Here is a 24,534-nt window from a genome sequence, read left to right as displayed (position 1 = left end):
TTAGCCATTGGATCGGACCATTTAAGTCGTCCTTGTCAGCCCTTACTTTGGCACAATAGGCATTATGGATTTCCTCCCACGTGGTGGGAGGGTATTTCATGAGTCTACTTATAGCAGTTTTTTGGTTGCTTTCGACCCATTTCTATTTAACCAATTTTGGAAGGCTGCTACCTCCATCCTCTTTGATACGTTCGGTAGGCTCATCCTTACCCTGTTGAATCGGGCTAGGAAATGAATTCCTTCACCTATCGTCTGCCTAACAGTGAAGATGTCATTTACCCTGGCTTCTGCCTTTTTCGCTCCCCCGTGAGCGGTGACGAATTTATCTGCCATTTCTTCGAATGCTGATATTGACCGTGCTGGTAGTTGGGAATACCATGTCAACTCTCCCTCTGTCAGGGTTTCGCCGAACTTTTTCAGCAGCACCGATGACACCTGTTCTTTCGACGGATTGTTGCCTTTTACTGCCATGATGTAGTGAATTATGTGATTTTCTGGGTCCGTGGTGCCATCATATATTTTCAAGTATGGCGGTATTTTGAAGGTTTTTGGACTAGAGTGGGGTTTGCCACTTCACTATATGGTTGTTTGACAAATCGGCCTACGTCACATTTTGGTAGCATCTTCGGAGCGCCCGGTATTTTATCTACCCTTTCTTGATGCTCCTTCATATGATCACGAAGCGTTTTGTTCTCATTTTCCATTTCTTCCATTTTCTTTAAGATGGCTTCAAGTGCATCGTTACCTGCATCAATGACAGTGTGAGTGTTACCTGTGCGTGGAGTTTCTGGCTCATCGGTGATAGTTGCGGTTTCTGCGTGTATTGTGCCTCCGATATCCCTTTGAACGGGTTTGTCGAGTATGTTGCTCAAGGTGTTTGTCAACCACTCTTCTAATAGCTTTTTCACAGCCGGTGGTGCTTCTCCTGCTGCGGATGTTGAGGTTTCCCTCTCACGCGAGACAGTCAGGCTTTCGTGCAGGGTGGGTGGGGGTGAGGTATCTCCCTCAGGTGTAGCGCTTGGCGTTGCATTTTCATTGTCTTCCTTTCCAGAAGGTTGTTCGCGACACCTACTATTACCTTTAATCTTGCTTCCCCCTGTCCTGCCATTGTTGGTTTTTGCGAGGCTAAGAAAAGGTGATTATCCCTTTCAAGGATCTAGACGAAACTAAAATCTCAGCTAAAGAAATCCTCACAGACGGCGCCAAATTGTTTGACTCAAAAGATATAGGAACATTTTTGAATAAATCAATTAAAGAGAATGAAGGGGTAAATCTTAGCTAAGTGTAATAAACTCTAGAACAAAAGGTATAAAAGATGAACATAATAGATAATATTCCCTGATCTTGTGAAAGTGAGTGATCGAACGTTAAAAATATCAATCTTTTATGTAGAAAGATGTTACAATCAGTATTCTTAGCTGAACAAGCCAAAAAAGGCCCCCTAATAAGGTTTTTCTCCCGCTATATATAAGGGCAACCCCCTTCTGAACCGTAAAAGGCATATCACAGGGAATATTTGAAAGTATATTCCTAGTGCCCCCAGTTGGGCCTACACTACTGTAAAAGTCATACGTTCTCTGTTCGCTATCTATCGTCCTCCACAGGACGTCGAGTTATGAAGATTTCGTCTTTTGTCGTATTCATCAATAGCTGTGGTCATCCAAATTTGGACCCATACAAGATGTTTTAATCTTAATACACGTCTTGATATTCAGATGTGTATTCAGATTCAGACGTCTTAATTTAAAAAAAAAAAAAATTAGGCCTAAGTGCTCCACTAAATTAAGTAGTAGAGTGTCAATTAAGTGAGACACCTAAGAGAGATAAATGAGATTTTAAACAAAAGCTCTCTTGACTAAAATTATGACATGTATTTTCTTAAGAAGTGTTCAAAACGCTTAAAACACATACTATAACATATGAATCGGATGTAGTATTATATTTTAAATCACCAAAATCGGTATCATTGTATCTTATACACTTCTGTAGTAGTATATAATAGGAGCATCTATACTATCGAAAAGCTACGAGCACCCGTCCATGAAAATGATTAACAGACAATAGAATGAAAAGAAAAGGTTCATATTTATAGGCACGTCCAAGGGCAGATTACACTTTTACGACTATATATATACAACATTTTAGAGGAAAAACGACTATATATACATATACAAGAGTCACAAAAGAACAGTGATTATAGCAATACTAGGAATTCATTTACTTCAATAATTGATTAGCCTATGGGCGCAACCTAATTGGATATAGTACATGTCAGGTTTTGCATTGTCTTTATTTTCTGGTATGTTTTGAAAGCTTGGGAAGTGGTATTAGCTGGACCATCTGTTGCTATTTGAATTTGTATAATAACACAGATCAGAGTGATGACTACTGACCCCAACGAAGCAAGTTGCAGCTGTTATATATGACATATAGGCCGATGTTGACCACAACCACATTAGAATATTTGCATAGGCCTCTACTGTTATTTTCTCTATTTTAATTAATGTGTCATATTTTTTAAATTTATTCCAAAAATATCATAATTTCTTATTTAGAAATAATTTAATCTTAAAATTTTCGTTTTAATTAAATAATTTTTTTATGGTTTTGTTTCAGATCACAAGTTCAAAAAATTTTTCTTCCATAAATTTCATGCTTATTAGTCAAGTACTCACACATAAATTGGGATGGATAACATATTATTTATATATTTTATAGAAGGCAAAGTAAGGCCCCTTGCGCTGCTTCTCAAAAATCTTATAGTGCGTGTAAATAATTATTAATTTGTCATCATTTTCTTCGACAGGGATAAGGTAATGCAATACCCGATCTGTTTCAATTTATGTGAACCTGTTTGACTGAGCACGGAGTTTAAGAAAAAATGAAGACTTTTGAAATTTGTGGTTCTAAACAAGTCAAAAAGGAGCCCAGAGTATTTATGTGGTTACAAAAGTTTCTCACTAAGGATAAAATTGTAATCGTTCTTTCCCATGTCTAGCCGGCTGACTACGTTTGACGTTTCTTCTTTCCTCAAATCCTCAGACCTTTATTTACTGCCTATAACTGACATCCTCTCAATTAGGGAAGGAGAGGAAAGAAAGATCAACTGTTAGAATTGAACCTACACTTTTTGCTGCCTGATCACTAAACTATAAGTAGTCTCCAAGTTAAATTGACACTAATTACTAAGCACAAACAAACTCAATTTTTTGCTTCAAAATACTCTACTACTATTTAGCTTTGTCGCAAATTAAGTATTCATGTTTTATTTGACAAGATTATGAAAATCAAACTTGTAATTGCCCTATTTATCTGTGATTAAGTTGTAAGAATAACGAGTGCATATGGTTAGTTACTTTTCGGTGCTCTTAGAAAAGGAACAATTTGCTCTGAACTACATGATACTGGTTAAACGTTTTTGTAGACAGATTTACACAAGTTTATAAATATTCTGCATGATAATACTTACCATATAATTTACTGTTCTGACCGTCATAAAATGCTTAAATTTAGTCCCAGAAAAATTAGCCATATGCATCGACTTCAAGTCATATGACTGGCAATATAGAGCATTTTACATTATCAGTGCTTTAATCCAATATAATAAGATCGTTACTTTATTTTCAAGTTACCAAATAAGACTTGCTATGAGTAGTTATTCATTATTAATGTATGTGAATTTAATAAGGTGTACAAAAAATTACGAGTTTAATTAATATCCACTTGACAATGTAAATAACTTTTATACTATCTGGTTACTTTTACTTGGTGTAGCAAGTAACTTACCTTATTTTCAAGGTTGCAAATCTTTTTTTTTTTTTGGACGGGTTACTATGATTTCTTTTGGGTTACGTATGTTAAGTTAAACTCAAAATTATACAGTGTCAATGTACATAACTTAAACACCCACACTCACGTTTGGCAAACATTTTACCTTCCTTTATGGGTCAACTGATGGGCCTATGTCCCTTCGGAACATCCGATATATATTCGTATACATCTATTATGTATCTGTCGATGTCGATTATTTTTTTGATTTGATGAGTCTAATTTCTCATGAAAAGTTGCAGCTCAATTCAATATGCCGTAGACAGAGCAGATGGTCCAGCTGTTTTTAATAAATCGAAATTGGACTTTCGATTCACGTGACTGTTTGTTTTTGGAAAAATGACATTGTATAGTCTCTTTTAAAATAATAGCAAAAAACAATTATATATATATATATTCTGTATGTTATGTTCAAAAGTTATATAAGTTTTGATATACTTTTCGGCTATCGAATATTTAAATAGTTTATGGCACGACTAAAAGTGAAAAAAGCCCTGTAGTCAGGGCTTGAAATAGGTTCTTGTTAGTCAAAAGTTAGATCCAGTGCGAAAGTGGGCTGCATCCTCCTCTGCTGCTGGAAAGCCCTACTAGCAGAAACTTACTAATGCCATTCTCTATTCATTTTCTAAAGGAAATATTACGCGACAAAGCAAATATATACACTGGATTTTTTCATTCGTAGATATAATTTTATAAAACTACCATTCATAAAATTCTATTTTTCTATATTTCTATATTTTTCCTTGGTTGTATTCATTATGCGAATCAATCGATACAAGTTGTATCATTTGTATTTCGCCTTGGTTCATTTATTCGTTGCACGAACGAATACAGTTGACACATATTGTATTCGTTGCGCGTCTGAATGCAAGATGGTAATAATCAAATAGTAGCTACAAATGGTAATTAGGCTCTAAACTGTAGTACTTTATTCTTCCTTTCTAAACACAATTTTGCTGACTTGGGGAAGAGGCAAATACAGTGTGAAACTTCTGTAGTGTCTTTGCTCACTCTTAAATAAAACTACAACTCGATCCTGCTGAGAGGCTTGTGCCTCACTCCTTGAGCTAGTTTCTCTAATTAATCGAAATAGTTAAACACATCTTAATGCATTTCTGTTATGAAATGGTTGATTAACTGCATAAAGTTCCCAATGTTAATTTGTAAGTAATATCTTGCAGTTTAAAGTCAATGTTTTGATTTGAGAATGTAGGTTAGTCAAATGATAATGCAATTGATTTGTAAAATAACATGAAACAACCGTGCGTAATTTCACCATGAACTTTTGAAGTGAAGGGTTACATCTACCAAATGTCTTCTAATCTTTTACCATTCTAGTCTTTTATGGTTCCACTTCATCACAATTCTTTTAAAATTAGATTTAACTGATGCATATTGACGGCATAAATAATGTTTTATATTATTACTTATTAGTATATTAATCAGCTATGCAACAAGTACTCTATCATTTTTTCAGGTTATTAATCTCATATTTTCTACACAGATACTTATAGTTATCTTTTAAACTCCCTGATAGCTTACACTTCAATTTATATAATAAGTTAAAACTTTTTTTAAAATGATATCGATGTAAGAAAGAAGCCCCCTCCCCACACACACAAAAATACCCATCAAAAAGTGTCTTAACAAATGGTGATACTCATAGTAGGTTTACAAGATTATAAAAACACAACGAACACTTATCTATTTTAGCAATTTCCTTCCTTGTTATGTCTATATCAACTGCTACGATTGAGCAGCCAATGAAGCTGAGTATTCAACTACCACTAGCTTCTAATATCTCCCATGAGCTCGTTGGGATTTTTCGAATGGACCCCTAACAAAAACTTTCTATTTGTAATTTCATTGAATAATAAATAATGCTCTTTTATTTGTGTAGACATCAAAATTTTAACGGATCAAGCTAAATTCTAAATTCAAGATACTACAAGACTTTTGAAATCCTAGGAGTCTACAGGGTTTCTTGGAGGTTACTCTACCCTAAACCCTAACGCACACCTATATAAAGGAATACATATTCATTTGAAGAGGCATCTCAGCAATTCCATAAACTCTCTGAATATGCACAAAGAGATCAAATATGAGATCTCCGAAATTTCATGAAACTCTTGGAATATTCATTAAGAGATCAAAGACATGTCAAATATGTCTTGATTGAAGAATCAAGGGATAAACAGAGTTGTAACCTACAATGTTTATCAATAAAATCCTTTTTTATAGTTATTTGTGATTGCAGTTTTATTTTTCTCTACATAAATTTGTTGCAAACAAATTGGCACGCCTTGTGGGACCAGTTCTGCCCTTCATCTCTTCCTCCTATAAATCGAAAATTCCAAATTTCAAAAGCAACGGTTTTATGGTCGAGTACTTCAAGTTTTGTCTTCAAATTTTGGCAAGCCTACACCCGATTGAATTTGATCAATTGGTATTTACAAGATGGTTTATAGCATGCAAATGATTACATTTGTGGGAGGGCTTGGGAGGGGGTGAGTGAGGGGATAGTCCTATTTCCTACCAAAAATAAACTAGAATTAAAATAATTCATTCCTTCTGGAAAATACGTCATTCCTTTTATGTAAACCTACTTCACCAAAATAAAAAAATAAAAACTTATACTCACTCACCAACCCCGTTAGTTAACATGTACAATACAACTGATTCTCAAGTGAAATTTCCCTTTTTGCTTTTCTATTTCCTTAGCTTAAATTACAGGTAAAAAGGTTGAGCATGAAAGTGGCAATTACGTTTGGCTTTGGGAAAAAAAATCAAAAACAATATTGGAGAAAAGTTTGAAAAATAAAAAATAGGGAACATTTGTCTTAGTTTTTGGAAAACATCGATTTGGTTCATTTCTTATTTTCTAAAAGCAAAATATACTTTATACTCCAAAAAGGCCATATTATTACTGTACGATGTTTAGCAGCCATATTATTGATTTAAATTAATGTTCAACTGCTTAGCTTTTTTAGTATTAATCAAATGTAATGCAGTAAACCTGGTCATTTAACATTTTAGCGCTGCACAAATTGAATTTTGCTGCAACAAATATGTTACTCCTATATATAAGTGGTCTCGTATTAGCTAGGGGTTGTTCATCGTAAAAGGAAATGTTAACAGAACATTTTAAGTGAGATCTAAGGCTTCCCGAAGCAAAACGTGGCCAAGAATTCGAGGAAATGTAGAAAAGCAACTAAATCTTAGAAGTAAAACCGGCTCTTAAACCAGAAGTTAACTCGATAGGAATTAGTATTATTGACAGAAACCAAAATCTGAAGTTAAGACTAATGTTCCTTAAGGAATTAATGTCTGTCTCATTTTACATAACGTCCACCTCCTTATGTAATAGCACCAAACAGTGAGCTTACGTCTTTCTTTACCGTTAAGCTAAAGTTCAAAACTAATATGCTATTGTACGTATATACTTTCCCTCCTTTTTAGATTGAGTATGGTGGCCTTTGATTTTAGCCTCTACGCTAGTCAATGGCTCACAAAATGTCTATTTCATATTTTGCTTAAAAGCTTTGCAGTACAGCCCATTCAAATCCTTTTCTACCTAATCTCTGTTACAACCCCCTCTTCTACCGAAAAACTCATAAATTGTTTTTGCCTCTGGCATTTCACTTATATAAATATGCCACTTACTTATACCTTTATCTCATCATCCATTCACACAGTTGTTTGAGACTTTCTAGCTAAGAAAAATGGCAAAGCAGACAAGTTTCTGTCCAGTCCTAGGCTTCCTTGTCATTGGATTTCTTTGTTTCATTTGTCTACCTGCTGAGGCTGCCCTTAAGAAATATCAGTTTGATGTTTGTGCCTCCAATTTTCAAAAAATAAAATAAAATGCTTTGGTTTACTGTGTGGTTCTTAGCTAATGATTTGTTTTTATACCCTCATTTGGTTCTTTTCTTTTCATCATGGCCAACTTTCTGTGTTTTACAGGTTCAAGTGGCAAATGTGAGCAGATTGTGCCATGCAAAACCAATTGTTACAGTTAATGGGAGATTTCCGGGGCCAACTATATATGCTAGAGAAGGAGATAGAGTTCAAATCAATGTTACTAACTTTGCACAATATAACTTGTCCATTCACTGGTAAGAAACAGTAAATTCAGATAAAAGTTGCAAAACATTTTGAAGTCTCTCAAATTTCAGATACTCACTGTTCTTATTCTGGTTCTTGCAGGCATGGATTGAAACAATATCGCAATGGTTGGGCAGACGGGCCGGCTTACATAACTCAGTGCCCAATTCAGACAGGAAATAGCTATGTTTATGACTTCAATATAACAGGACAAAGAGGAACCTTATGGTGGCATGCACACATTCTTTGGCTAAGGGCAACAGTCTATGGTCCTATAGTGATCTTGCCACAACAAGGAACTCCCTTTCCTTTCCCTCAACCAGATAGGGAAGAAGTACTTGTACTAGGCGAGTGTGGCATCCATTAATATATAATTCAACCCCGAAATTTCTTGAACTTCTCTTATATATGACGAAGCATGATAAAACATGACATTGCTTCATATGATTGTGTTACAGGAGAATGGTGGAATGCTGATGTAGAAGAAGTTGAGAAACAAGGAAACGCCTTGGGTATACCTCCTAATATGTCTGATGCCCACACGATCAACGGAAAGCCAGGGCCTCTTTTCCCATGTTCTGAGAAACGTAAGATTGACATTGACTGGAGTATTTCAACCTTGTATATGAGAAAAAATATGGCTGTTAGAGTGTTTGGCTCCAACATCATTTAATATTTGAATTTATTTTTCAGATACTTTTGCCATGGAAGTTGAAAAAGGGAAGACATACCTGTTGAGAATCATCAACGCTGCTCTCAATGATGAGCTGTTTTTTGCCCTGGCTAATCATACCTTCACAGTGGTAGAAATTGATGCAGTCTACACGAAACCATTCACCACAGAGGCCATTCTGATTGCGCCAGGGCAGACTACAAACGTTCTGGTTCGTGCCAACCAAATTCCAGGAAGATATTTCATGGCTGCAAGGGCATTCATGGATGCTCCAATCTCTGTGGATAACAAGACTGCTACTGCTATATTCCAGTATAAGGGAATCCCACAAACTGTACTCCCAAAACTTCCAACCTTGCCTGAACAAAATGACACAAACTTTGCTTTGACCTATAACTCTAAACTCAAAAGCCTAAATACCCCTAAATATCCAGCAAATGTTCCCCTAAATGTTGATCGACACCTCTTGTTTACAATTGGCCTGGGAATAAATCCTTGTCCCACCTGTCTAAATGGAACTCGGTTAACAGCTTCTCTCAACAACATTACCTTTAGCATGCCACAAACTGCACTTCTTCAAGCTCATTACTTCAACATTAAGGGTGTGTATACTCCAGATTTCCCTGACAAACCACCTACTCCATTCAATTTTACAGGGGCACCTCTTACAGCCAACCTAAAGACAAATCTAGGCACAAGGCTTAATAAGATTGCTTTCAATTCCACTGTCGAACTAGTAATCCAAGACACCAACTTATTATCGGTGGAATCACATCCTTTCCATCTCCATGGCTACAATTTCTTTGTGGTTGGAACTGGTGTCGGAAACTTTGACCCCAAAAAAGATCCAGCAAAATACAACTTGATTGATCCTATAGAAAGAAATACTGTAGGTGTTCCAACGGGTGGTTGGACTGCTATTCGGTTCAGAGCTGATAATCCAGGTACTAAGATTACAACCAAGATAATTAGTTAAGGAACATTTCTATTGTTTCATAATCTATTCTTAACATATCCGTATTTTTGTGAAGGGGTCTGGTTTTTCCATTGTCATCTGGAGTTGCACACAGGATGGGGACTGAAAACAGCATTTTTAGTGGAAGATGGACCAGGATCAGATCACAATATTCTTCCTCCACCAAAGGATCTTCCACGCTGCTAATTTGACAAGGCTTTCTTTTCCATCGGTACAGAAGGGACTTCGTGTGTAGGTTTATACAGTTCGTTTATAGATGTGCCATAAGGAAGCAAAAGGCTTTGAGGATGATCATACACATTTCAGACAGTGTGCGTAGGAAAATTATACAAAATTGAAAAAAGGAGTTTCTATCAAGAAAATTAAGGGGATTGGTTTGTAATTTGAGTTGTAATAAAGGTCCACACATAAAAATGTGTTTTTGGACTTCTATTTTTAAGTACTTCCTGCTTCATCTAATATCTAGCTACTGGTTGAATTGAAATACAATATGTTGATACTCGCTTTTGACTTGACAGATTTATCAACTATAGCAAACCTGAATAAATCTAGTTTTTCTGCCATAGTTCTTTCTTTCAAGTTTTCAAACCCCCTAATCTGAGTTCAAGAATGCAGTTATATATGCAGCATAGTCTCAGAATTTACAGATTGCAAAGGCGGTTACATGAAAGTTATATATGTACACACACATACACACACTGACACACACAGAGACCAGGTAACCCTTTCTTCCTGGATTTTTTTAAACTTAGTTTGGACGGTCCGGTCATATTCATAAGAAAGATTAATATGGCTGTTTCCTGGAAAACAAAGAAACTTGAGTAATTGCATGTGGAAATCTGTAGCACAAGATGCCGCAATCAAACTAAGGAAGAAAAATTGCAGAATCGAAAAATTGGACGTACTAATAGAGTTAAGTGATAGAAATGTAACTCTAAGAGCTAACCTCAGTAATGCTTTCGCAATAATCTGACAGAAACATATATGCAACATCACCGCTACACTTCGGTATTCAAGTTCCCCGCTAATCAAAAATTTCTCTTCCATTTTCTCTCAGTACTAATAAGAAACATATGTGCACCAATTCTGAATACTCAAAAGGATATTGGTGCCCTAATGAAAATTTAAGGAATATTTTGTGTTTGATCCCAAAATATTATGCTTTTTGCTTCGTAAATTTACATCATGTTTTAGACTAGTTTTTTATGGAAATTTTACCTCCAACAGCAAAAGGTATACTATTATTAAAGCATAAAAATAAGCTATTTATGTTTTTCCTCTCTTTTAGATAGCTGGACATACCTATTTTTAAGGTGATTGTCGTTACTATATTCATGAATACATGTCACGACCCAAACCGAAGGGCCGTGAAGGGCACCCGGTTCCTTACTCAACCGAGTACCAACGTGATCTGCTGAAGACCCCACATTTGCTCATCATAAGCATGATGCAAAATCGAGTTCCTCTGACTCAATTCTTCCACAACCACATTCAATCTCATACCATCTATTTATTTGGATGAGGTATTGTTGTATTACGAACACAATAGAATTTAGAAGTTTGAATTTTTACAATTGAGCTCTACAACACGATCTAGAGTAAGAAGAAAGAGTGACAGTCCTAAATGCCCTGTAGCCTCCTGCTTATAAGTGTGGTGCACAACACACCCATAAACAAGACTCTACTAGACACGGCTTGTAGACTCCCTAAGACAGAACTGCTCTGATACCACTTTTGTCACGACCCAAACCGAAGGGCCGTGAAGGGCACCCGGTTCCTTACTCAACCGAGTACCAACGTAACATATCTTTCTTATTATACTATCTTAAGTAAATGAGCCAGAAACCCGTCATGAGATAACAAGAATAAATCATAAGGGAATACTCAACATATGACGACCCAACATGATATACAAACTTATACATGTGACATACAGGCCTATAAGGCCGACATGACCATTTGTAAACTCAACACATAGGCCAATAAGGCCATACACGTATCCATAAACCTGATATCTGTCTACAAGCCTCTAAGAGTACATAAAATCATAAAGGTCGGGACAGGGCCCGTCATACCAATCAATATATATCCAAAGCATACTGACCAAATAAGCAACTCCGGAGCAAGTGGAGTGCACCAACACGTCCGCTGAGCTGATAGCCTACTAGGAAGACTATCAACCTATCAATCGGGACCTGCGGGCATGAAACGCAGCGTCCCCAGGCAAAAGGGACGTCAGTACAAATAAAGTACTGAGTATGTAAGGCAGGAAAGCATAAACAACAACATTAATGTAAAGAGAGATAGAGGAGATACAACATGTAACATATGCGTGCCTCTGGGAGCTACTGACATGAAGTGCATAATACATATATATACATAAACTTTTAAAAACATACGCCTCTGTAGGCATCATCATCATCATATCGTACCCGGCCTCAAAGAGGACTCGGTAAAAACGTACCCGGCCATCATAAGGCTCGGTAGAATCGTACCCGGCCACGTGGAGCTCGGTAAATCCAACTGATTAGTGGTTGCACAATAGGTGTCGTACCCGACCTACTATAGTGCGGCTCGGTAGATCAAAATAGATATTATATATAATGCATGCTAGACTCATGGAATCACGTTCTAAACCTTTCAGAGTAACGTAACGTCATTTCACCTTTGATTAGCATTATGGACATCATACCATCAATATGAACTTCACTAGGACTCAAGGATCATACATACTTTCTTAGAATAACTTTGTACGGAAATAACAACATGTACAACCTTATTTGCTAGGAGTAGATTCATTATGAAATAGTGTATCGTTTATGTTCATTTCAATTTAGATCATGCCAAAAGAAAGAATAAAGTGCCTTAACATACCTTAACCATGGTGAGTCCTTAATACCTCCCAAGCTACTCTTCAAACAACTCAACTCAATCCACCATTCATAAGGAGATTCAAAATCAGTGTTGAATAAAGGCTAAATCTGCAACTTAAACTTGTAGCTCGTTTATATATATTCGGGCAGCATCTCCCCTGTAACAAGAGCCTCCTCCAATATAATATACCCACAAAAATTACCAGAGAAATCCAGCAATACATAATCATCAATAACAAGACACCATAAAACAACAACAAGTCATAACTATTTTACGACGAGCGACAAGCTCCAATTGGAATTCGTATACCCCATATCATCCCTTATAGACTTTTTACTTTAAATTAATAGTATCATTAACATGATAATGAAGTCATTCATCAGTAATTCCAGCCTTATACCATATATCCATAACAAAGAAAATGATCCACAACTCCAATTATTCTTAATTGGCAACTTTATTCACTAGTTCATGTCTAGTTCATCCATTTAACTCAACCGATGTTAATATAACCTTAAGAACTTGTTGGAACACAATATAATTACCTCCTACAGTATATGCAAGTCGAAATCCATGTTATATTTAGCTTACAACAGCCCAACATACCCCAATCAATTCATACCAAAAACAACGACTATAGTAGTGTCCAACACCCCGAAAGTATTATAAAGAATGACTAATCCATTATTTCACCAATATGTGGTGTTTCTCCACACCATTTATCCTCCAAAAACTCCATTAAATAGCAGCAAAATATACATCTCAAAAGCTACACGAAACAGCCCACAAAACAGTCCATTACAAATCAAATAACTCGAACTCACGGCTTCCGATCACCGTCCCGTGAGTTCTAAATATTATGAAATGAATTAATCAACCTTACTTGATATTTAAGATCTTGAAACCAGAAATTAGGCATTTTTATTAACTTCAAAATACCTTCCAAAACTCAAACTACCAAGAAAAAGAGAGGTTATATAGCAATACTTATGTCATGGGGATCGTTCTTGTGTTATTGCTTCGTGATTTCGTGCCTCGGATGATAGTATCGTTGAAAATCCTTATGGAGGACTTGAGGATGGGTTTAGGGGTGTTATATGGTCGAGCTCTCTGGAAAACCAAAGTAAGAGACGAGACAGAGAGAGAAACATCCCTTTTTCTAAAAGTCAAAAAGGTGCCACGTGCCACTCTCTTATTGGCTTTTTTTCAAACGCTTATATCTTTTTATATTGATGTCGTATAAACAAACGGTTAAGAGAGTTAGAAACTAAATTCCAAGACCTTCAATTTGATATATAATATGCCCCAAAAGACCATATATAGCTCATGAAATTTATTTCTCAAAAAGCTCCATTACAACGCAAATCCTTAGTCGATTTTTCCGCAACTTAAATCCGATTTTTCTCAAACTTTATATTTCATAAACAAACATCATATATAGTCATATAATGGATTTAAACATATTTAAATCATGATTAACAAGTCTCATATTCACCTTAACTTACTTAACACTTCGGCAACCCTTTATTCTCCTTGTAGAAGGACTTTATCCTTTTTGAGCTTACATTAGATAATCCTATAATGATAGTGACATATGAAGTACAGGGTGTAACAAAATGTACCCTTAAAAATATTTTTCCTTGAATATTAACTCTTAAATTTCTGCAAAAGAAATGGGACGTAACACCATCAAATCACTTTATATACTTTCAAAGATGATCTCATTTCTGGGCTTACATCAATTGACTTACACGTATTTTCATGTACAAAACATGGGTTGTAACATTATTCCCCCCTTTGGAACATTCGTCCTCGAATGTTGACCGATACGCTTCTCATTCTCATACTATGTGGCTCTTATGAATACTTTAACATTGTCCTTTGTCATCTAGGCAATTGTTCTATGAATAAATTTAAAAACCAGGGCATTCCCCCCTTTAGTCCTATTCTCACCTCGCGAATTATGGGCGGAGTCCTTCCGATCTCGTAACTTCGACTACCTTCTATGATGTATCCTATATGACTATGCCCTTTTATGCACGACTCTTCTCTCCTTTTTCCTCTAGCTTTTTGCCAATCTGTTGGCTTCACTTTGTGAATACAAATATATAACTATGACAAGATGTCCCTCTGGGCATATATAGGTATACTTAAGCTCTTCGCTTGGTACTTTGCTGAATGTACGACTATTGCTATATTTCGTTTTATAGCCTTGGTATTATTACCGAGGTGTGCTACACAACTCTAGGTTACTTTCTAATTGCTTGTCCCATAACCTGCTGGCGCAACCCTGCCACATTAGGAACATATAATCGACCTCGATATCTAAGGACTCTATCTCACCCTACTACATTAGGAACATATAATCGACCTCAATATCTAAGGACTCTATCTTCTGTAATCTCAAGTAGTGTCTTCTCCTTTTGAAGGGTTGTATCTATATAATGATCTAGCACATGATCTTCATACTGGCATTCCTTCACTTCAGCTACTAAAGAGGAGATTTCCATGTCCTAAGTAGTAACTCTGGTACCACATGCATCTAGTAATCGAATTCCAAGATTAGCTAGCTGATGAATCTCGCAAGCTATCTCACTCTTCTATGCCTGTAAATATGATAGGCTAAACATAGATCTACGATTGAGGACATTGACTAATACATTCTCCTTCCCTGGATGATATAAAGTATAAACGTCATAGTCCTTCACTAACTCCAACCATCGCCTCGGATGTAATACATTGTCACTAAGGCTCGCGTCTCATCGGGGAACATCTGAAGTGATTTTCTTGATGCACCTAGGGACGATACTATACTTCAATAACTGAATTTTCATAACATCCCAACATATTCATCTTATGGGGCATTCTAATACCGTGCCATCCATGAAATCTCTTTTCTTTAAATCATTACTCAATCGAAGGCTCAAACGTCATTCTCTTAACTACCACAATTACACCCTTATTCTACTACCAGGGCAGTATTCCATCTCTTCTAATTGCTCCTGCTCTTAGACTCCTCTGAGTTCATTTAGAGTGTACCGAGCTTTCTATAGCTCATGGGAAGCATCAACCCTCAAGTTTTGACGGGTTTAATCCTGAGACCTTGCCTATTATTGTCACCTTCTCACTCACATTTACCATACTTACCTTTAAATCTCGCACCGTATATTCTATCGATTTCATAATCTCCCTTATACATTGGTGGAATTCACATCCATACCTTAAAGCTCTAGTATAATACTTGTAACCCTAGTGTATACACAATCTGGTGGTAGTTTCGTATTAACGTCTTATGAGGCTGGTACTCTTCTAATTGCTTTATCGTAGAGCTTTTATAGAATATGATTCTTTTACTATCCCTCTTATACCTCTGCTATTAAAAGTGCTCCTGCTATGGTTTGAGTCACGATTTCTATAATCATCTGGGTCTAACAATCGGACTTGTGATGTAACTTTCGAGTTTCCTCTTCCTTATCAGCCTTTAATTAGGCTTAAGCTATCTTCCAATCTTCAGCTTAGGGTATTAGCTATTACATTAGCCCTTCATGGACTCTATGTAGCATCCATGATATAATCTTCTAACAATTCAAGTCTTTGTCGGTGACGTGGACTTAATTCTTTCTTTTACTTATACTAGAGTCTCCTATAGCTGTATGAATGTCATGGATATAAATCTAAAATCTTAAGTGCGTTCGCAACTTAACCAACTCTAGGTCATTGATTGAATAATTCCTTTTGTTCCTTCTCAACGTTCTTTAAATCTAAGCAATCACTTTTCCTGGTCGTTATGCCACTTATTGCATGAATACTTGGCTTATCTTATTGCCCACCAATACTTGAATTTCCTATAACTCATATGATCTCAAATATCACTTCTGACTTCCCGTTCATTAATCATGATAGGTGCCACTTTCTTATGGAATGTATACCATATTGTAGTGAGACTGTTGTTACAAGACCATTTCTTCTTTATATCGGTTATGCTTAAGTTGAAGCCTTCTTCCTTATTTCCTCAGCTAGTCTTTCTTTGTAGTACTTAAGGAGACCTTTTGGGTCTTGTAAAGTTACGATCTTGTTATACTGTATACCCGAAGGAATTTTCGATATTCTTACTCGCCTACAAACATCCTTAGTTACATGCATTCGTGCCCTTGTGCTCGTAGGGTTACTTCTAAACTCAGATTTTGATTGTCTCCTTAGTGGCACTATCCATTATTTCCATAACACTTATACGATACCTTTAGTAATCCAACTCTTATCTGAATACTTCTCAAGGTTACGACATCATATCTGCGAGACTGAATTGACTAGATTAGGATTCACGACATTTATCTTGCATGATTTGCTTATAACCTTTTGTCTAGCCATAACTTGGCTTTTCCTGAATCAACTACAAACTACTCGTTGGTACATTCTCATATCTATATTCCTCGTAACCTCTCTTTGGTTATTTACTTTGTCTTAAGTTACCTCCCACACTCACTCCTTATGTATCAAGTATTCATTTTCACTTATTTATCAACATCATCGGGTGTGCAACACTTAAAACTTCTCTTCGGCGTCATACTTGCATAATGTTCTGGAGTCATATCATATCTATAGGATCTGAATAGATTCTGTCTCATTCCTTTCACCCTTTTACCTCAATCCTCCTTTACTATTCCATAGTTACCTCTTCATCTTGCCATTTTTTCACATCTTCACTAACATCTTACTCGTCTTGCGGTAACCCCTCTATATCGGGGATAATCGAATTTATTACGCATAAGGGCGACACTTAGTGTAACTGGCACACTTAGTTCCCTAAGCTTAACTCTGCTCCACGTGCTTGCTTTAGGGAAGCATCTTCCTAAACGAACCTTAAAGGTTATTCTTTTGTTGTCCATTCTATTATTGTCGGAATGTTATCTCTAAAATTCTCATGATATCAACCATTATAAAATCCTTCAGTCCCTAATTCATGTTCAGTTTATCTTGTTCACCAACACATACTGATTTTTATTATTCTGGGGTCTAACCTTTCCTCCTGGTAATCACGTTGAAGGCACCAACTCATTTCTCGGAATAAGGATATAACTTTATGGCTTATACTCTTTTATTGCATCAAGGCCTGTCACCTCTTGTATTTTCCTTCACTTGACTATGGACTCTATCATTGTGTCATATTTTGATTTACCGTTATCATCCATTTATCACATCTTACTCATGATGCTTTATTTACTCCCTTCTTATTCTCCGGATAATATCTTTATCTATCACTTTATTCTGAAAACTCTGACAAAATGTTCTTTCCCTTTTAGCTCCCCTTTCTTCATCTCATTGGCTCTTCAGAATGCCTAACATTCTCTTTTTTCTTTACTCGGGGCTGGAGTCATACTAAGGTAAATATTTGCCTATTCTAGGATCCCACCGCCTATCTTCTGAAATTTCTGAATATTCTAGTATTCATATCTGATTATACTATTCTAAAGTTCACCATCTAGGTGTCTCACAAGAAGATATATTACCACATTTGCGCTATTGTTCGGAAACATTAATTAATAATAACAATCCATCCATAATTTTTAGTTACTCTAACCCGAGTTGAATCTTGATATCACCTTCTTCTTTTAAACTATATTTGTTAGCTCCCATAGGGCAAAACTGAGATGAGTGTCATCAATTGTATATATCACCGTTAATATTGAAGGTAACACCAATACTTACATTTCTCTGCCTGAATTGTAAATACTGATAATCTTCATTAACTAGGTACCTCGTACCCTTCGTCATCTTGCTTGTTTTACTTACTGAAACTTGTGTCTACTTTCCGATTCACTTATTCCTTTTTACCATACGAGTGGATATATATTCTTGCCTTAGGGATCCTTATCAAGAAGCTTACACATCTTATAACACACATGATCTGCTGAAGACCCCACATTTGCTCATCATAAGCATGATGCAAAATCGAGTTCCTCTGACTCAATTCTTCCACAACCACATTCAATCTCATACCATCTATTTATTTGGATGAGGTATTGTTGTATTACGAACACAATAGAATTTAGAAGTTTGAATTTTTACAATTGAGCTCTACAACACGATCTAGAGTAAGAAGAAAGAGTGACAGTCCTAAATGCCCTGTAGCCTCCTGCTTATAAGTGTGGTGCACAACACACCCATAAACAAGACTCTACTAGACACGGCTTGTAGACTCCCTAAGACAGAACTGCTCTGATACCACTTTTGTCACGACCCAAACCGAAGGGCCGTGAAGGGCACCCGGTTCCTTACTCAACCGAGTACCAACGTAACATATCTTTCTTATTATACTATCTTAAGTAAATGAGCCAGAAACCCGTCATGAGATAACAAGAATAAATCATAAGGGAATACTCAACATATGACGATCCAACATGATATACAAACTTATACATGTGACATACAGGCCTATAAGGCCGACATGACCATTTGTAAACTCAACACATAGGCCAATAAGGCCATACACGTATCCATAAACCTGATATCTGTCTACAAGCCTCTAAGAGTACATAAAATCATAAAGGTCGGGACAGGGCCCGCCATACCAATCAATACATATCCAAAGCATACTGACCAAATAAGCAACTCCGGAGCAAGTGGAGTGCACCAACACCTCCGCTGAGCTGATAGCCTACTAGGAAGACTGTCAACCTATCAATCGGGACCTACGGGCATGAAACGCAGCATCCCCAGGCAAAAGAGACGTCAGTACAAATAAAGTACTGAGTATGTAAGGCAGGAAAGCATAAACAACAACATTAATGTAAAGAGAGATAGAGGAGATACAACCTGTAACATCTGCGTGCCTCTGGGAGCTACTGACATGAAGTGCATAATACATATATATACATAAACTTTTAAAAACATACGCCTCTGTAGGCATCATCATCATCATATCGTACCCGGCCTCAAAGAGGACTCGGTAAAAACGTACCCGACCATCATAAGGCTCGGTAGAATCGTACCCGACCACGTGGAGCTCGGTAAATCCAACTAATTAGTGGTTGCACAATAGGTGTCGTACCCGACCTACTATAGTGCGGCTCGGTAGATTAAAATAGATATTATATATAATGCATGCTAGACTCATGGAATCACGTTCTAAACCTTTCAGAGTAACGTAACGTCGTTTCACCTTTGATTAGCATTATGGACATCATACCATCAATATGAACTTCACTAGGACTCAAGGATCATACATACTTTCTTAGAATAACTTTGTACGGAAATAACAACATGTACAACCTTATTTGCTAGGAGTAGATTCATTATGAAATAGTGTATCGTTTATGTTCATTTCAATTTAGATCATGCCAAAAGAAAGAATAAAGTGCATTAACATACCTTAACCATGGTGAGTCCTTAATACCTCCCAAGCTACTCTTCAAACAACTCAACTCAATCCACCATTCATAAGGAGATTCAAAATCAGTGTTGAATAAAGGCTAAATCTGCAACTTAAACTTGTAGCTCGTTTATATAAATTCGGGCAGCATCTCCCCTGTAACAAGAGCCTCCTCCAATATAATATACCCACAAAAATTACCAGAGAAATCCAGCAATACATAATCATCAATAACAAGACACCATAAAACAACAACAAGTCATAACTATTTTACGACGAGTGACAAGCTCCAATTGGAATTCGTATACCCCATATCATCCCTTATAGACTTTTTACTTTAAATTAATAGTATCATTAACATGATAATGAAGTCATTCATAAGTAATTCCAGCCTTATACCATATATCCATAACAAAGAAAATGATCCACAACTCCAATTATTCTTAATTGGCAACTTTATTCACTAGTTCATGTCTAGTTCATCCATTTAACTCAACCGATGTTAATATAACCTTAAGAACTTGTTGGAACACAATATAATTACCTCCTACAGTAGATGCAAGTCAAAATCCATGTTATATTTAGCTTACAACAGCCCAACATACCCCAATCAATTCATACCAAAAACAACGACTATAGTAGTGTCCAACACCCCGAAAGTATTATAAAGAATGACTAATCCATTATTTCACCAATATGTGGTGTTTCTCCACACCATTTATCCTCCAAAAACTTCATTAAATAGCAGCAAAATATACAGCTCAAAAGCTACACGAAACAGCCCGCAAAATAGTCCATTACAAATCAAATAACTCGAACTCACGGCTTCCGATCACCGTCCCGTGAGTTCTAAATATTATGAAATGAATTAATCAACCTTACTTGATATTTAAGATCTTGAAACCAGAAATTAGGCATTTTTATTAACTTCAAAATACCTTCCAAAACTCAAACTACAAAGAAAAAGAGAGGTTATATAGCAATACTTACGTCGTGGGGATCGTTCTTGTGTTATTGCTTCGTGATTTCGTGCCTCGGATGATAGTATCGTTGAAAATCCTTATGGAGGACTTGAGGATGAGTTTAGGGGTGTTATATGGTCGAGCTCTCTGGAAAACCAAAGTAAGAGACGAGACAGAGAGACAAACATCCCCTTTTCTAAAAGTCAAAAAGGTGCCACGTGCCACTCTCTTATTGGCTTTTTTTCAAACGCTTATATCTTTTTATCTTGATGTCGTATAAACAAACGGTTAAGAGAGTTAGAAACTAAATTCCAAGACCTTCAATTTGATATATAATATGCCCCAAAATACCATATATAGCTCATGAAATTTATTTCTCAAAAAGCTCCATTACAACGCAAATCCTTAGTCGGTTTTTCCGCAACTTAAATCCGATTTTTCTCAAACTTTATATTTCATAACCAAACATCATATATAGTCATATAATGGATTTAAAAATATTTAAATCATGATTAACAAGTCTCATATTCACCTTAACTTACTTAACACTTCGGCAACCCTTTCTTCTCCTTGTAGAAGGACTTTATCCTTTTTGAGCTTACATTAGATAATCATATAATGATAGTGACGTATGAAGTATAGGGTGTAACAAAATGTACCCTTAAAAATATTTGTCCTTGAATATTAACTCTTAAATTTCTGTAAAAGAAATGGGACGTAACACCATCAAATCACTTTATATACTTTCAAAGATGATCTCATTTCTGAGCTTACATCAATTGACTTACGCGTATTTTCATGTACAAAACATGGGTTGTAACAATACATGTCACGACCCAAAATTCCCACCATCGGGACCGTGATGGCGTCTAACATTCCACTTGCTAGGCAAGCCTACATTAGAGAATTTTTAAGTCAATCCTTATTCAATTCAGTAAATAATAGCAAATAAACTAAAATGAAATACAACGAGTGCGGAATAATATAAAAGCTACAATAATTACTATCACCCGGATCTAGAGTCACAATTCACGAACTTCTAGGATTTACTACAAGTAAAAGTTTAAAAGAAATACAACTATTTGAACAAAAGAAACAGTAAAAATAGAAAAGATAGACGGGGACTTCAAGGTTTGCTAACGCCAACAGACGATGAACCGATCCGAGCTGCTATGCCTCTCGATCATGCTGGGACCAATACCAATTCTGCAGAGGAAGCGCAGAGTGCAGTATCAGTACAACCGACCCCGTGTACTGGTAAGTGTCAAGCCTAACCTCGACGAAGTAATGACGAGGCTATGATAAGACACCTACATATCAAATATGTGCAATTTAATAGTATACATACTACATAATGGTAAGTAACAGCCAGACAAGTAATATTGGGAAGGGGAAACATGCTGAGGGGGATTACCAAATAGAGAATCACAGCAGTAATGAGAACTTGATCAACCAATATACCTTGAACCAATAAGAACAAGTAAACACAGTAAAGTAAAAAAAATGCACGGCATCACCTTTCGTGCTTTTACTCTCAACCTCACCATAAAATCAATAGAAACGACACGGCATCATCCTTCATGCATTAACTCTCATAACCCGGCACAGCATTACCCTTCGTGCATTAACACTCACAATGTGGCACGAAATCACCCTTCGTACATTAATACTCTCCCTTACCATAATGCAATGAACAAATAACTACAGGGAGATAAAATAACAAGTACAAGCCTTAATTCAATATTTGGTTCCACAATATCAATCTCAACTTCGAAATTAATACTCAATTATCACCAAAAGATCCGTAAACATGATAAGAACGATCAATTTAACAATATTATTCTAAACATGGATAATATGAACAAAGGAAGCTATAATCGCAAGAAACCAAGCACCACCCGCATGCTTTAACCCGATTACAATGCATAAGTACTCGTCACATCACATATACGTTGCTCCCAACATTTAAACATGTAGCAATAGATCACAAGTCATATTCCCTCAAGTCAAGGTTAACCAAGACACTTACCTCGCTTCAAAGACCAAACTCAAAGCTCAACCATGGCTTTTCCTTTCAAACAAGCCTCCGAACCAATAGAATATAGCAAATTACCAACCAAACGATTCAAATTAAGCCTTAGGAACAACCCACGATTGCAAAGAATTCAATTTAGGCCATTATTTAAAAAGTCAACAAAAGTCAACACTCGGGCCCGCTTGGTCCAAATTCGAAATTCGAATCAAAACCGATTACCCATTCATGCCCGAGTCCGGTTATGTAACTTGTTTTGGAATCCTACCTCAATTTGAGGTCTAAATTCCCAATTTACCAGCTCCCTAATTTCTACCCAATTCCGCCATGAAAACACAAGATTTTTGGTTGAAATCTAAGGAAATATAGTGGAAGATTGAAAGAAACTAGTTTAGAATTACTTACCAATGATTTGGGGAAGAAAAGTTCTTTGAAAAATCGCCTCTAGGGTTCTTGAGTTTGAAAATTTGAAGAATGAACCAAAAATTCTGTCTAAGTCCCATTTTGATCAGCTGTAGATGTTGCATTTGCGACCTGGGCTTCACAAATGCGAAGCCCGCAAATGCGAGAAATCCATCGCATTTGCAAAGGCTCTTACACCTCTGTAATCATCACATTTGCGATAAAAAGTTCGCAAATGCGAACACTGACTTGACCGCAAATGCGACCCAATGATCGCAAATGCGAAGAGTCTCCCCTCCTAGTCCTCATCGCAAATGCGAAGAAAAGTTCACAAATGCGAACATAAGATGCCCAAGCTAAACTTTGCAAATGCGGTGAGTAGCCCACAAATGCGAAACCCTCAGAGTTCGCAAATGCGATGCCTGATCTCGCACCTGCACCAGAAACTGAAGCAATAGCAATGTTCTAAGTCCAATTCACTCCGTAGTCTATCCGAAACTCATCCGAATCCTCGGGGCTCTAAACCAAAAGTTCACACAAGTCTAAAAACATCATACGAACTTGCTCGCACGATCAAATCGCCAAAATAACACCTAGAACTACGAATTGAACACCAAATCAAATGAAATTTTCAAGAAAACTTTGAAGCTTCTATTTTTACAACCGAACGTCCGAATCACGTCAAACCAACTCTGTTTCTCATCAAATTTCACAGACAAGTCATAAACGTGGTATTAGACCTATATTGGGTTCCGAAACAAAATATGGACCCGTTATCCAAAAAGTCAAACTTTGGTCAAACATTTCAAATTCAATAAGCTTTTAACTTTCAAATTTCGATAAAGTCCGATAACTCGGGCTAGGGACTTTCAATTTTGATTTCGGGCATACACACAAGTCCCAAATCATGATACGGACCCACCGGGACCGTCAAAACATTAATCCGGATCTGTTTATCAAAAATGTTGACCGAAGTCAACTCAAATGAACTTTTTAGGCAAAAATTCTTATTTTTATTAGTTCTTAAAATAAAAGCTTTCCAAAAACACGCCCAGACTACGCATGCAAATCGAGAATAGATAAAATAAGGTATTCAAAGCTTAAAAGCGCAGAATTATGTTCTAAAACATAAGATGACCTTTCGGGTCATCACATTCTCCACCTTTAAAATAACCGTTCGTCCTCGAATGGACATAGAAAAGTACCTAGTCCGGTGAAAAGGTGGGGATATCTACTCTGCCTGTCCGACTCGGACTCCCAGGTAGCTGCCTCAACGGGCTAAGCTCTCTACTGCATTCGAATTGAAGGATAACT

At 36.6% G+C, this 24,534-nt stretch overlaps 1 protein-coding gene across 1 annotated transcript; it reads left to right on the top strand.

Annotated features, from left to right (window-relative positions):
• The first annotated feature begins 7,497 nt into the window (after positions 1–7,497).
• Positions 7,498–10,146, top strand: LOC104223160 (laccase-11-like). Its single transcript, XM_009774533.2, has 6 exons — positions 7,498–7,658; positions 7,792–7,943; positions 8,035–8,279; positions 8,391–8,519; positions 8,626–9,549; positions 9,637–10,146. The coding sequence occupies exons 1-6, from the start codon at positions 7,551–7,553 to the stop codon at positions 9,765–9,767; spliced, it is 1,689 nt and encodes a 562-aa protein (XP_009772835.1). The 5' UTR covers positions 7,498–7,550; the 3' UTR covers positions 9,768–10,146.
• Positions 10,147–24,534: the final 14,388 nt, after the last annotated feature.

The sequence above is a fragment of the Nicotiana sylvestris genome, chromosome 2, assembly GCF_000393655.2.
Source record: "Nicotiana sylvestris chromosome 2, ASM39365v2, whole genome shotgun sequence".
Classification (NCBI taxonomy): domain Eukaryota; kingdom Viridiplantae; phylum Streptophyta; class Magnoliopsida; order Solanales; family Solanaceae; genus Nicotiana; species Nicotiana sylvestris.
The sequence above is the reverse complement of the archived record's forward strand: the minus strand, read 5'-3'. Positions and strand labels throughout refer to the sequence as shown.